The 12,233-nt window shown below is 66.5% G+C and overlaps 1 protein-coding gene across 2 annotated transcripts in view; it reads left to right on the forward strand.

Moving 5' to 3' along the window:
• Nucleotides 1-522: 522 nt before the first annotated feature.
• LDB1 (LIM domain binding 1) overlaps nucleotides 523-12,233 on the forward strand; it is a 40,237-nt gene continuing 28,526 nt past the window's right edge. For both annotated transcript variants that reach the window (XM_065407164.1, XM_065407165.1), the window contains exon 1: nucleotides 523-598. In XM_065407164.1, coding sequence (XP_065263236.1) covers nucleotides 574-598 — 25 coding nt within the window. In that variant the 5' untranslated portion in view covers nucleotides 523-573. The remainder of the gene's footprint in view (nucleotides 599-12,233) is intronic.

Raw genomic sequence — 12,233 nt, forward strand, 5'->3', positions numbered from 1 at the left:
TACACACACATACACAGTCACACACGCAGGTATATGCACACACACGGGTCCATGCGCACACCCAGACGCGGACGCACACTGGCACTGCCTCCCCCACACGTTTGTGCACACGCGCGCGCACACACACACGTATGTGCACACGCGGGGCCACGCATGTACACAGCGCGCCCCCACACACGTCCACACGCATGCCCGAACGCACACGCACGTACACACGCGCACCCCCCGGGTCCGTGCGCACCCCAGACGCAGCCGCACACGCACGCACGCTGGCCCCGCCCTCGCACACGCACACGCACTCTCTCTCACACACACACGCGCACGCGCGCGCGCAGCAGCACAATCACCATGTCAGAGATTTCGGCTCCGGCCCGGTTTTTTCCGCGCTGCGTCACGCGCCCGTGACTCCCCCCGGGGCGGCCAGCGCGTGGGAGCAGCGCCGCGGGGAGCCCCTGCGCCGGGGGCCCCGCTCGGGGGGGCCGGCTCGTGTCCCGCTCGCCAAGGGCAGCCCATGCCCGGAGCCCGCCGCGGGGGCACCTCCAAGCTCGCCGGGGCCCGGCCGGGCATGTGAAGATGTCAGTGGGGTGCGCATGCCCTGGTGAGTGGCTCCGGCCTGTCCCCTTCGCGCGTGGGGGGGCGCTGCGGGGGGAGGGGTCGGGCTGCCCCCTCCGGCCCCCTAGAGCGGGGGGCGCAGGGGCAGAGCCCGGCACTGGGCACCCACGGGAGACGCGGGGCTGGGGTGCGCGCAGGAAACCCGCCTCTCCGTGGGGCCCGGGGGGGTACGAGCCTGGGGGTTGCAGCGCCTTTTGCGGGGGGGCGGCAAGCGGCGGGCCCCAGGGGAGCTGGCATGCGGGGCGCTGGGGGGTCCGTGTCGGGCTGTGTTTTGACCCGGGCTGGTGGAGCACAAGGGGCGTCGTTCCCAGCACAGGGGAGACGGACCCACAGAGTCTGGCTGCATCTAGTGGGCGGTGGTGCCCCTTGGCCCGGCTTGGGGGGCTCGGGGCACCGTGACGGGGGTGCAGTGGTGCCCCTTGGCCCGGCTTGGGGGGCTCGGGGCACCGTGACGGGGGTGCAGTGGTGCCCCTTGGCCCGGCTTGGGGGGCTCGGGGCACCGTGACGGGGGTGCAGTGGTGCCCCTTGGCCCGGCTTGGGGGGCTCGGGGCACCGTGACGGGGATGCAGTGGTGCCCCTTGGCCCGGCTTGGGGGGCTCGGGGCACCGTGACGGGGGTGCAGTGGTGCCCCTTGGCCCGGCTTGGGGGGCTCGGGGCACCGTGACGGGGATGCAGTGGTGCCCCTTGGCCCGGCTTGGGGGGCTCGGGGCACCGTGACGGGGGTGCAGTGGTGCCCCTTGGCCCGGCTTGGGGGGCTCGGGGCACCGTGACGGGGGTGCAGTGGTGCCCCTTGGCCCGGCTTGGGGGGCTCGGGGCACCGTGACGGGGGTGCAGTGGTGCCCCTTGGCCCGGCTTGGGGGGCTCGGGGCACCGTGACGGGGATGCAGTGGTGCCCCTTGGCCCGGCTTGGGGGGCTCGGGGCACCGTGACGGGGGTGCAGTGGTGCCCCTTGGCCCGGCTTGGGGGGCTCGGGGCACCGTGACGGGGATGCAGTGGTGCCCCTTGGCCCGGCTTGGGGGGCTCGGGGCACCGTGACGGGGATGCAGTGGTGCCCTTGGCCCGGCTTGGGGGGCTCGGGGCACCGTGACGGGGATGCAGTGGTGCCCCTTGGCCCGGCTTGGGGGGCTCGGGGCACCGTGACGGGGATGCAGTGGTGCCCCTTGGCCCGGCTTGGGGGGCTCGGGGCACCGTGACGGGGATGCAGTGGTGCCCCTTGGCCCGGCTTGGGGGGCTCGGGGCACCGTGACGGGGATGCAGTGGTGCCCCTTGGCCCGGCTTGGGGGGCTCGGGGCACCGTGACGGGGGTGCAGTGGTGCCCCTTGGCCCGGCTTGGGGGGCTCGGGGCACCGTGACGGGGGTGCAGTGGTGCCCCTTGGCCCGGCTTGGGGGGCTCGGGGCACCGTGACGGGGGTGCAGTGGTGCCCCTTGGCCCGGCTTGGGGGGCTCGGGGCACCGTGACGGGGGTGCAGTGGTGCCCCTTGGCCCGGCTTGGGGGGCTCGGGGCACCGTGACGGGGATGCAGTGGTGCCCCTTGGCCCGGCTTGGGGGGCTCGGGGCACCGTGACGGGGATGCAGTGGTGCCCTTGGCCTGGCTTGGGGGGCTCAGGGCACTGTGGAGGATGTGCCAGACTGGCACTGGAGGTGGAGCCGTGGGCACCCGCCAGCTCTAACTCAGAGAGGAAACGGTTGTAACCACCTGGCTGTTGAGGGGCATAAGCTGGGTGCAGGTGGCACCTGGGGGGAGTGGGTGGGGAGAAGTGTGATGAGGTGGCAAGGCCTCAGCTTTGTCCCAGCCAGGCTCTTGGCCCCCTTTCCCAGCCTCGGGCCCTTGCCCTGCAGGGAGGCTGCCCCGAAATGGCCCATGGGGAGCGTCTCTGGGCTCCGAGGGGCCTTTCAGCCTTGCCAAGCAGAGGGGGGGGCGTGTGGGGCGATAGTGGGTCTCCTGGAACAGTGCAACAGCTGCCCCATGCTGGGAGGAGAAGCGGGCCTCAGTGCCCCTCCGGCCCTGTGCATGGGTGCTGTGAGCTGGCCGGGGTAAAGGCCGAGGGTTGGGGCGGATGTGGAGTCGTTGAGGACGTGGGCAGTGCTGGTTCAGGAGTGTGGGGGCAGCGAGGAAGGGGTGAGATGTTGCTCATTCCCTCCCGTTCCCTCACTCCCTTCCTTTGCCCCATCTGCCCAAAGCCATTTGGGGACCTGCAGGGCACTGCAGACTGCGGGGAGAGTGTACTGATGGGTTAGGGCTGTTGTGGGGTCTGGCTGGCAGAGCCGGCAGCCAGTGAGGGGTGTGCGGGGTCTGGCTGGCAGTGGGGGGTGCCGGATCGGACTGGCAGAGCCTGCGGGCAGTGGAGGGGGTGGGGGGGTCTGGCGGGCAGTGGAGGGGGTGGGGTCTGGGTGGCAGGGCTGGTGGGCAGTGGGGGGTGCCGGATCGGGCTGGCAGAGCCAGCAGCCAGTGGGGGGTGCAGGGTCTGGCTGGCAGGGCCGACGGGCAGTAGGGGGTGCGGGGTGAGGCCCTTCCTCACGTGGGGCGTTAGCTGATGCCCCCTGAGCCTGGCCTGAAAGCTCTTGTCTTTGATGTGCCTGGAACCTGTCTGGGAGCAGCCTTTGGCAGGGCCAGCTGGGTCTCCCGGGCACGGCCCGGGGGCTGGGTATGGGCTGAGCCCCCCCCAGTGCTGCCCTTCCCCTGACCGGGAAGGGTTTGGCTGGGGCTGATGCTGTCGTCTGTGGGTCCTGTGCAGACCTGGGGGGGGGGGTGGCTCGGGGGCCAAGGCACTAGCCTGGGACCAGGCGACCTGGATTCAAGTCCCTGCTCTGCCACAGACTCCTTGTGTGACCTTGGGTGAGTCACTCAGCTCTGTGCCTCAGTTTCTCTGCCTGTCCAGTGGCTGCCTCGTGGGGCGGGTACAAGGAGAGCGTTGCATGTGGCCATGCGATTGCCCGGGCGCGATGTGGCTCCAGCCGCCCCCACGTAGCGCTGTGCTGTGCGTGGGGTGAGGAGGTGTGCTCGGGGGGGGGGGGGTCGAGAGCCCGAGCACAGGGGCCTGCCTGCCCCCCGCCGTGGGGCCAGCCCCCCCAGCAGGGCACAGTGCAGGCTGTGCAGCCCCTGGGCCCAGCCCCCCATCCAGCTCCCCCTCTGTGCGGGGGCAGGGGGCCCCCCGTGGTTCCTGCCCAGCTGCCCCTCCCCCGCACTGGTTCAGGCGGCCCCTTCCCCCACCCGCCCCCCCCAGCTCCCGTGGAAACTGCCAGAGTGCTGCTTCCTCGAGCAGAAAGTCACGTGAGCCTCCCTGCCAGCCCGGCCAGCCTTTAAAGGGCCAGCCGGCGCCGTGCAGCCCCCCAGGCCGGGCACTGCCCCACACGGCGCACAGGGCCTGCGCACAGGGCCTGCACCCCTTCTGTCCACGCTGCCGGGGGGCCCCCTTGGACCTGAGGCGGTCCCGCTGCAGCCTGGGGTGTAGCACCGGCCCCCCACCCAGCTGTGCCAGGAGGTTGTGTTGGGGGGCAGTGCCCGCTGCAGGGCACAGCAGGGGTGACAGGCGGGAGTTGGGGGCACACCCTGACGCGGTGCAGAGCCCTGTGGGGTCACCGAGTCCGGCCCCTCCCCCCACCCCTTGCCAGGGCAGCGGTAATCGTTTCCTAGGGCTCCCAGAGCACCAGCCAGTGCTGTCCTCCCCACACGTCTCCCCCTCCCCGACTGGGGTGTGTGTGTGTGTTATGGCCCAGGGGAAACAGCCGGGAGTGGATACACATGCGTGTGTGTGTGCGTGTGCGTTATCCATCCCTGCCTCCCTCCCCACGCAGGGCTCGAAATGCAGCGAGAGATTTCCCCGCCAGCCGCCTCCTCGGCCCCCCGCCCTGCCTGGGCTGTTTATGGGAATATAGAACAAGCAACCTCTGCCTCTGGCCGCCTGCCAGCCAGAAACATTTAATGAGCCTCTGGGCCCAGGCTGCGCGCTGGGGCTGCGTTAACTTGGAGCAGTTTCCTGCTTGGGATTGGCCATTGGGGGGGTCTGCTGCTCCTCCCCCCCCCCGAGGAACCGCTCACCCCATGGAGGGAGTGGGGTCCATGCCCACCCCTCTCCCCCTGCTCTGTTAGGGGCGAAAAAGCAACGGGGGGAGGGCAGATACCCTGTCCCCTGGAGGGAGCGGTCCCGCTCATCCCCTTCCTGCACCCCCCGATCTTGCATCAGCAATTCCCACCCCACCCCCCTGCTCTGCGCCCGGGTGAGAGAACGGAGCCTGGGGGCCGGTGCAGTGTAACGAGTGGGGCAATGCCAGGGCCCGAGCGCTGCCCTCGGCCCGGTGGGATTGGAGCAGCTCTGCTGCGTTGCACGGGGATCATAGGCCCTCTATTGCTAAAGGGGGGGGGATTCTCCTGCGGCTCGGGTGGCGGGGGAGGGTTGCTTTGTGGAGCAGGGGGGTCAGAGCTCTGTGCCCACTGGCACCGTGGATACCCGTGCGGACAGCGGTGGGCGTCGGGTGCTTGCCCCGGTTCCCCTTTGTGCTGAGCCCACCGTGGGGTGAGGTTGGGGGGTGAGTGTATGCATGCCCCCCGCGCCCCAGCAACGGAGAGACAGCAGGAGAAGGGAACAGGCCCCACTCGGGGCTCGGCCCTGTGCTGAATCGCAAACCTTGGGGGGCGGGGGAGTCTGGCAGCTGCCGGAGGAGCTGGGCTGAACTCAGACCCCTGGGGGCAGCAGTTTCCATAGTGCTCCGGGCTAGTCCCATGGTAGCTGAGTCACAGGCCCCGGGGAGGGGGGCAGTGAGCAGAGTTGCTCTCCCTGCCCTGCCCTGCCCTGCGTGTGGGCCAGGACCTCGCTCAGCCGCTCTGCTATGCATCCGAAGAAGTGAGGTTTTTACTCACGAAAGCTTATGCCCAAATAAATCTGTTAGTCTTTAAGGTGCCACCAGACTCCTTGTTGTTTTTGCAGAGGGGAAGTGACTTGCTGACACAGGGACCTAGTAGCAGAGCCAGGGAGAGAACCCAGGTGTCCTGACATGCAGGCTTCTGCTCTAACTACTAGTCCTCCTTCCTCCGGTGCGCTGGGCACCCCCGTCAGCCCCAGGACGCTGCCCTAGATCAGCCCCTCAGTGCCTCTTGTCCGGCCTCCTCCTCTTGCCCAGCAAAACGGAGAGCATGGGGGTGTCTCGGGAGGCGCTGGGGTGCTTTGGGGGAGCAGGCGGGGTGTCTGGGGATGTGGGGCTGGCTATGGGGGAGATTTCCCAGCAGGGCTGGCTGTGGGGAGCGGGGCAGGGCTGGCTGTGGGGGAGGGTTCCCAGCACATGCGACGGTATATATGCCCCCCCCCCCCCCGCGCACATGACTGCGCACGCACACACACACCCCCCCCTCTCCAGGGGTCTCAGACCCATATCCTGTTGGCTGCAGGGTCTCCGGCGCATCCCATGGGACAGGGTCTGTGGGGACTTGTCTGTGGGAAGAAGGCAGGGCTGGGCCCCTCCACTCCTGGTCCCCGAACCCAGCTCCCTGCTGTCTCTGGGTCTTTCTCTTTCTAAGCAGAACTAGAAGTTTTCCACCCCCCCTTGCCTCCTCCCCCACGCTCAGCTGCTGGGCCTAGATCAAAACAAGAGGGACCGTTGGGGAGGGTTTGAACTCCCAAGTGTCCCAGACACCAGCCCCACCCTCCGGGGCTCCGCCAGTGACCACAGATAACAGCCTGCCCCTCCCCTAGGGCTGCCTTTCCAGGGCCCTGGCATGGGAGGGGTGAGTCCCGCAGCCCCCAGGGCTGGGTGCAAGAACAGCAGATAGCCAGAGTGCAGAAGGACGTGTGGGGGGGTGCAGAGCCCCTGGCATGGGGTGGGGGTTGCAGGCATTCCCTGACCCCGAGGGGGATGCGAGCGTGGTGCGCAGGGAGCTTGGAGGCTGGAGGGATGCCAGGAGCTTGGTGGTAGAAGCTGTAAAGTGGGGGGACCCTCGGCTTGTTTTACAGATGGTGATTTGTTATCTGATGGCGGCAGCTCCCAAGAGCCCAGCCAAGGCCCAGGCTCCCGCTGCGCCAGGCGCTGTACAAACAGGGGACAGAGAGACGGTCCCTGTCCCAAGCGCTTAGGTGGAATGTTCTGCTTTATTTCACGCCCCCCATTGCGTCTGCCAGGGAAACGAACTGGAAAGGCCAGGGCGCCCTGGCTGGGGGCTCAGGGCAGAGTGGGAGCCAATGGTGGGGGGCCAAAGCAAAGCGGGGTCAAGCTCCTGCAGTCGTCCCCTGTGCATGGACCCTGCTGGGGTTTGCCAGGCCCTGGAGGGGGTGGGGACGAGCAACAGCCTTGATGGAGGATTCTTAGAACTGGGAACCCAGCGTATTGTCCTGGGCTGGCCAGTGGGCGGAATCAGAAGTGCCCAGCTGTGTGTCATAGGCACTTCACTGCGTGCAGCTTGTGGGAATTCTCCCTGAGTGCAGGGGCCTGTGGTGTTGGAGGCTTGGCGCTCTCCCCAGCCTGCGGCTGTGAAGCTTGGCGTGATTGGCAAGGGCAGTGTGGGGAGAGGCGCGTGGGCCACGTGCCTCGGAGCCCCCAGGTCAGCGTGTTACGTGTCCCCCTGGGGGGGTCTGATCCACAGACAATGAGTCCGGTGCAGCCAGACACCGGGCCTGGCTTTTTCGCTTCAGCTGTAGGGACTTGTGCTTTCGGCTTTGGAGGCCCCCTTCAGTGCTGAGGTGTGGGCCAGGATGGTTCTCGTCTCAGTGTCCTGTTTGCACCTCACCTTCCCCTTGTGCTGTGGGTGCTGGCGTGAGGAATCCCTAGTGAAACTGCCCCCCGGCAGGTGTGAATCACGCAGGGAGGCCCTGGGCTCAGGCTCTGCAGGGCGGGGAGCTGGCGGCGCCCCTTGGAAGGGGCCCAGAGCGCACTGCAGCGGAGGATCTGGTTGTCTCTGAGTGGCTCCCGGTGCAGACCGGCTAGCCGTGCCAGGGCACTGCTGGGGGGAAGCTCCCAGCGCAACACACGGCTCGGAGGGAGGTCGCGTGGCACTGGATTTCCAGCACGGCTCTCACCGCCGTAGGGCCTGCCTGGCACATGTTGCTCCAAGCCCCGGAGAATCGCCTGCCGGTGCAGCAGCCCGGTCCCTCCTCCAGGCCCTGTGAAGGAGGAGAGGCTGCAGGCACAACTCAGCAATGGCTGCAGCTGCCTCACTGCCCCCCACCGGCCCCGAATGCTGGCAGTGAATGGCTCCTCCCCCCAGTGCACATCCCCCCCCCCCCCCCCGGGTCCCAGACCCAGCCTTCCCGCTGGTCCCCCGGGCGTGGGAGAGGGGTGGAGTGTGGCCCAGGCCGCAGGACAGGCTGGGGCTCAGGGGCAAGCTGGGGCAGGGCTAGCGGGGACCTTGCCCCATTGGGGACTGCTGCAGGAAAACTCGGCCTCAGAACCATTGCAGCTCGCAGAGGGAGCCGGGGACAGACGTGAGTTAGTGGCTCTTAGGAGCCATCCGAGCCAGGGCCTGTGGGGTCTCTGGGGCAGCCTGTTAACATTGTGGAGGGGGCCAGGGCAGGTGGCCCTTGTCCTCAGCCTCACGTGGGGTGGGGGGCAGAATGCCCTGAGGGCAGAGGGACAGGCAGAAGCAAAACAGTGTCAAGCTTCCCCCTGGGGCGTGGGGGTGCAGGGATGGTTGCATCAGGACTGCCCGTGGTTCACTGGCAGAGCGGGTGTGATCAGGAGCCCAGGGCTGGGGTAACGGGGCTGCAGGTCAGGAGTGAGGGGCACCAGCAAAGATGGGGTGGGAGGAGCCCAGGGCTGGGCTAGCAGGGGCTGCGGGTTGGGACTGAGATGGGGGGAGGTCAGGGTTGGGCTAGCAGGGGGCTGCGGGTTGGGACTGAGATGGGGGGAGGTCAGGGCTGGGCTAGCAGGGGCTGCGGGTTGGGACTGAGATGGGGGGAGGTCAGGGTTGGGCTAGCAGGGGGCTGCGGGTTGGGACTGAGGGGCACCAGCAGAGATGGGGGGGGGAGGGCTGGGCTAGCAGGGGGCTGTGGATCAGGACTGAGGGTGATTTTGAGATCACAGGGTCCCCGAGCAGCCTGTTGGTTTCCCCTCCGTCAGTACAGACGTGCCTTGCCGTGCTGGTTTTGCCCACACCTGATCTCCGAGTTGTGCCTGGCTTCCTCCGTATCCTGGTTCCATTTGCAGGCTCCATCGGTGCGTTTGCTGGGACACGTTGAGCTTGTCAGTGGCTTTAATTATCCTTCCCCACCCTTGAAACTCCGGCGAGCCCCTGGGTGTCGCTTGGCCCCGGCGTGTGGGACCAGGGCAGGGGTTCTGAGCCCCCGTGGGTCTGCGGACTGTGTCTAAGGAGTCCGCGAAAGACTTAGACTGAAAACTGACGCAACAGAACTGAACTATAGATACAGACAGTAGATTTCCAGAGGGGGCCGCACCTGCATTTGAAAATGAAAAGAGGTTGAGAACCACTGGGCTGGGGGATATTTCCCGCCCTGCAGCCCCCCCGGGCAGGGCGGAGTTGGCGGTTGGGGTGCCCATTGGTTTGGTGGGCGCTGGCGAGGAGCTCCCGGCTGTGGCAGCAGGTCGCCTTTGGCCCAGCTGGCAGAACCGGGGCGGCTGTTCCACAGGAAGGACACACGTATCAGTAACAGGAAAGAAGCAGCAAAAGGAAACAGAAGCGATACATTATTGATGGGGCCGTTTGCTGCTGCTATATTCGGAGAGCAGCTCTTGAGCACTCAGCCGCCCGGCACTGAGCGGGGGAGAATGCGCGCGGTGAATGGCCTGGGGAAACACTGAACCCCGCGTTGCCCTCATGGGGGATGGAAAAGCCAATTTTAAAATAAATGTTTATAGTTTATGGAGTTAACATTCTCCAGTGGTTCGAGCCGGGGTGTCTGGGAGCCAGGACTCCTGGGTTCTGTCTCTGGGAGGGGAGTGGGGTAGAAATGGGGGGAGGGGGACTGAGAGCCAGGACTCCTGGGTTCTGTCCCAGCTCTGGGAGGGGAGTGGGGTAGAGCAGAGAACTGGCAATCGGGTTCCTGGCTCTGGCCCTGACGGGCAGTGTGACTCTGGGTGAGTGATGTGCCTCAGTTTCCCCTTGTGTAGCCTGGCGGTGATGCTGCTCACACTGGGAGCGTGAGGATTAGCAGATGGGTGCTGATGGCCTGAGGTGGAAGTTGTGCTGGGTTTGCAGGAGGCCAGGGTCTGTTCCCATCTATGTGTGGCTCCTGGGCTGACGTGACCAAAAAGCTCCCAGAGAAACCAACATAAATGAGGGGGAAATGCGCACAGTCCCGGGACACTGGCCCAGCCAGACCACCCTCCCACCCCCTTTCTGTGCGGAGATAGCCAGAGCGGACTGGCTGGTGAGATGAGCCTGAGGCTGGGAGACTGGTCAGAAACCGAGAAAATCCAGGTTGGGAGCTGTCAAACCCAGAGGTTCTGGCTGACTCGCCCGGGCCATGGGCCGCTGAGCTGCAGGCGCCTCTACCCCGCTCGCAGGCCCAGCGTGCAGTGCCTGGCGTGGGTCAGAAATCCAGAGAATGGCAAAGACCTGCTACGGGGTGTCAAAAGACCCACTCGCCACGGGGGGGCTGAGCCATCGATTTCTGCAGAATCTGACTTTTAATGTTTTTTTTACAAAAACCCAACGTTTCTGGCCCTGGTGTTTTGGGAGCAGCTGTCCCCGTGGGCGAGCAGCGTAACAGTGCAGTGATACCTGCCGGAGACTGCAGACAAGGGCTCCCAGCCCCGCTGCTGCCCTGCCAAACTGGGAGTGAAATTCACCTGGCTCCGGTCAGTTTCAGGCGGCTCTGCCAGGCATTGTGCCCAGCAGGGAAACTGTCAGGCATCAGGTCGGTTTCACCCTGGCCTCACTGCCAAGGGGTGAAGCTCTGGACCCAAAGGCAGAGGCTTGCGGGGGGGAGGGGAACGCATAGCAAAGACCCCCTCCCCCCCCTTCTGCGGCTGCTGGGTGGCCCAGGGGACAGAAGACAGAAAGCAGCTGGAGTGGGGGGAGCCCAGATTTAGCAGACAACATCTGGCTGGAGGCTGAGGGATGGAGCTGGCCCCAGGGTGCAGCTGCCAGCAGTTCCAGCCCCTCCCCATCCCCCCAGGAGTCTGAGGGCTTCCCCCTCCCCCATTCCTGGAGAGCTGATCGCAGCCTGATCCAGCTCCCTGGCTGGGGGTGTGTCTGACAGGTTCTTCCCCTTGCTCCTGCCTGCATGCCCAGCCACTCCTGCAGGATGCTGTCCTGACGCCGCACACCCTCCACCCGGCCACGCGAGGCACGTCCTGCAGCTGTGCCTTCCCCATGGGCCAGTTCCCCCAGCTCCTCAGCTACTAGCCATGTGTGTGAGAGCGGCACCTAGCGCCCCCCTGACCGAGATCCGGGCCCCGCTGTGCCGGGTGCGGCACCTAGCCCCCCCCAACCGAGATCCGGGCCCCGCTGTGCCGGGTGCGGCACCTAGAGCCCCCCCTGACCGAGATCCGGGCCCCGCTGTGCCGGGTGCGGCACCTAGCCCCCCCCCCAACCGAGATCCGGGCCCCGCTGTGCCGGGTGCGGCACCTAGAGCCCCCCCCAACCGAGATCCGGGCCCCGCTGTGCTGGGTGCGGCACCTAGAGCCCCCCCCCCCGACCGAGATCCGGGCCCCGCTGTGCCGGGTGTGGCACCTAGAGCCTCCCCCCCCCCCCCCGACTGAGATCCGGGCCCTGTTGTGCCGGGTGCAGCACCTAGAGCCCCCCCGACCGAGATCCGGGCCCTGTTGTGCCGGGTGCGGCACCTAGAGCCCCCCCGACCGAGATCCGGGCCCTGTTGTGCCGGGTATATAATCAGAACCAGTCCTTGCCTGGAAGCGCTCGCGGTGCAAACAGCCAAAGGGGGGCGGGGGGCAGAGTCTGTCTCCCCAGAGGGCGAGCTCAGGGGACCCCCCAGCTACAGAGGGAGTCTCTCTAGTTCTGCTGCTCTGTGCTGAGCTCCCCCACTTTCCCCGTCTGTAATGTGGTGCGTGGGAGTGAATGTGACATTGCCGCTGTGGTTACACCAGAGCCTCCCTCCCACCCACCGTGTGTGCGGCTCCGGTCTCCTTTGCAGCCGTCTCAGATTGCAAACTCCTCACTGCCTGCTGTCACCCTGTCCCCAGCTTTCGCCGCTGGCTGGCTCTAGGGCTGGGGTTATTTCCCCCGCCCCCGGGATTTACTTGTCTGTTTCCCAGCCAAGTCTCTCTGTCGCTATTTGTCAGGTCTCGCTGGATCCCCTTGGGTCATCTCTCTGTGCTCCCTGCCCTTTGCAGCTCCTCCCAGCTGGGCACCCCGCTGCCCGTTGGCGCTGGGCACCCCGCTGCGGGTGGTTGAATAAGGACAGTCCTAGTAACGATGGCTTTGGGCACCTCCCGGTCACTCACCGTCCTCCAGCCATTTTCGCTGCACGTCCCAGAGTTTTGCCCTGGCCACTTGGAATGATTTTTTCCCCCATTCATACTCCAAGACACCGGATCCAAAGGGCTAATTGCAGGAGCCCAGCGGGATCTGATGTCCGTGATGACTCATTTCTATGCACAAATGTTGGGTTCACAGGCACAGTCCAGCCGCCTCGGCCTGATGATCCAGCGGGTGGTAGGATATTTTCAGGGTGAATGATTCATTCTCTGTGAGAAATACTGTCTGTGTGTCTGAC

Source organism: Emys orbicularis, chromosome 7 (assembly GCF_028017835.1).
Source record: "Emys orbicularis isolate rEmyOrb1 chromosome 7, rEmyOrb1.hap1, whole genome shotgun sequence".
Classification (NCBI taxonomy): domain Eukaryota; kingdom Metazoa; phylum Chordata; order Testudines; family Emydidae; genus Emys; species Emys orbicularis.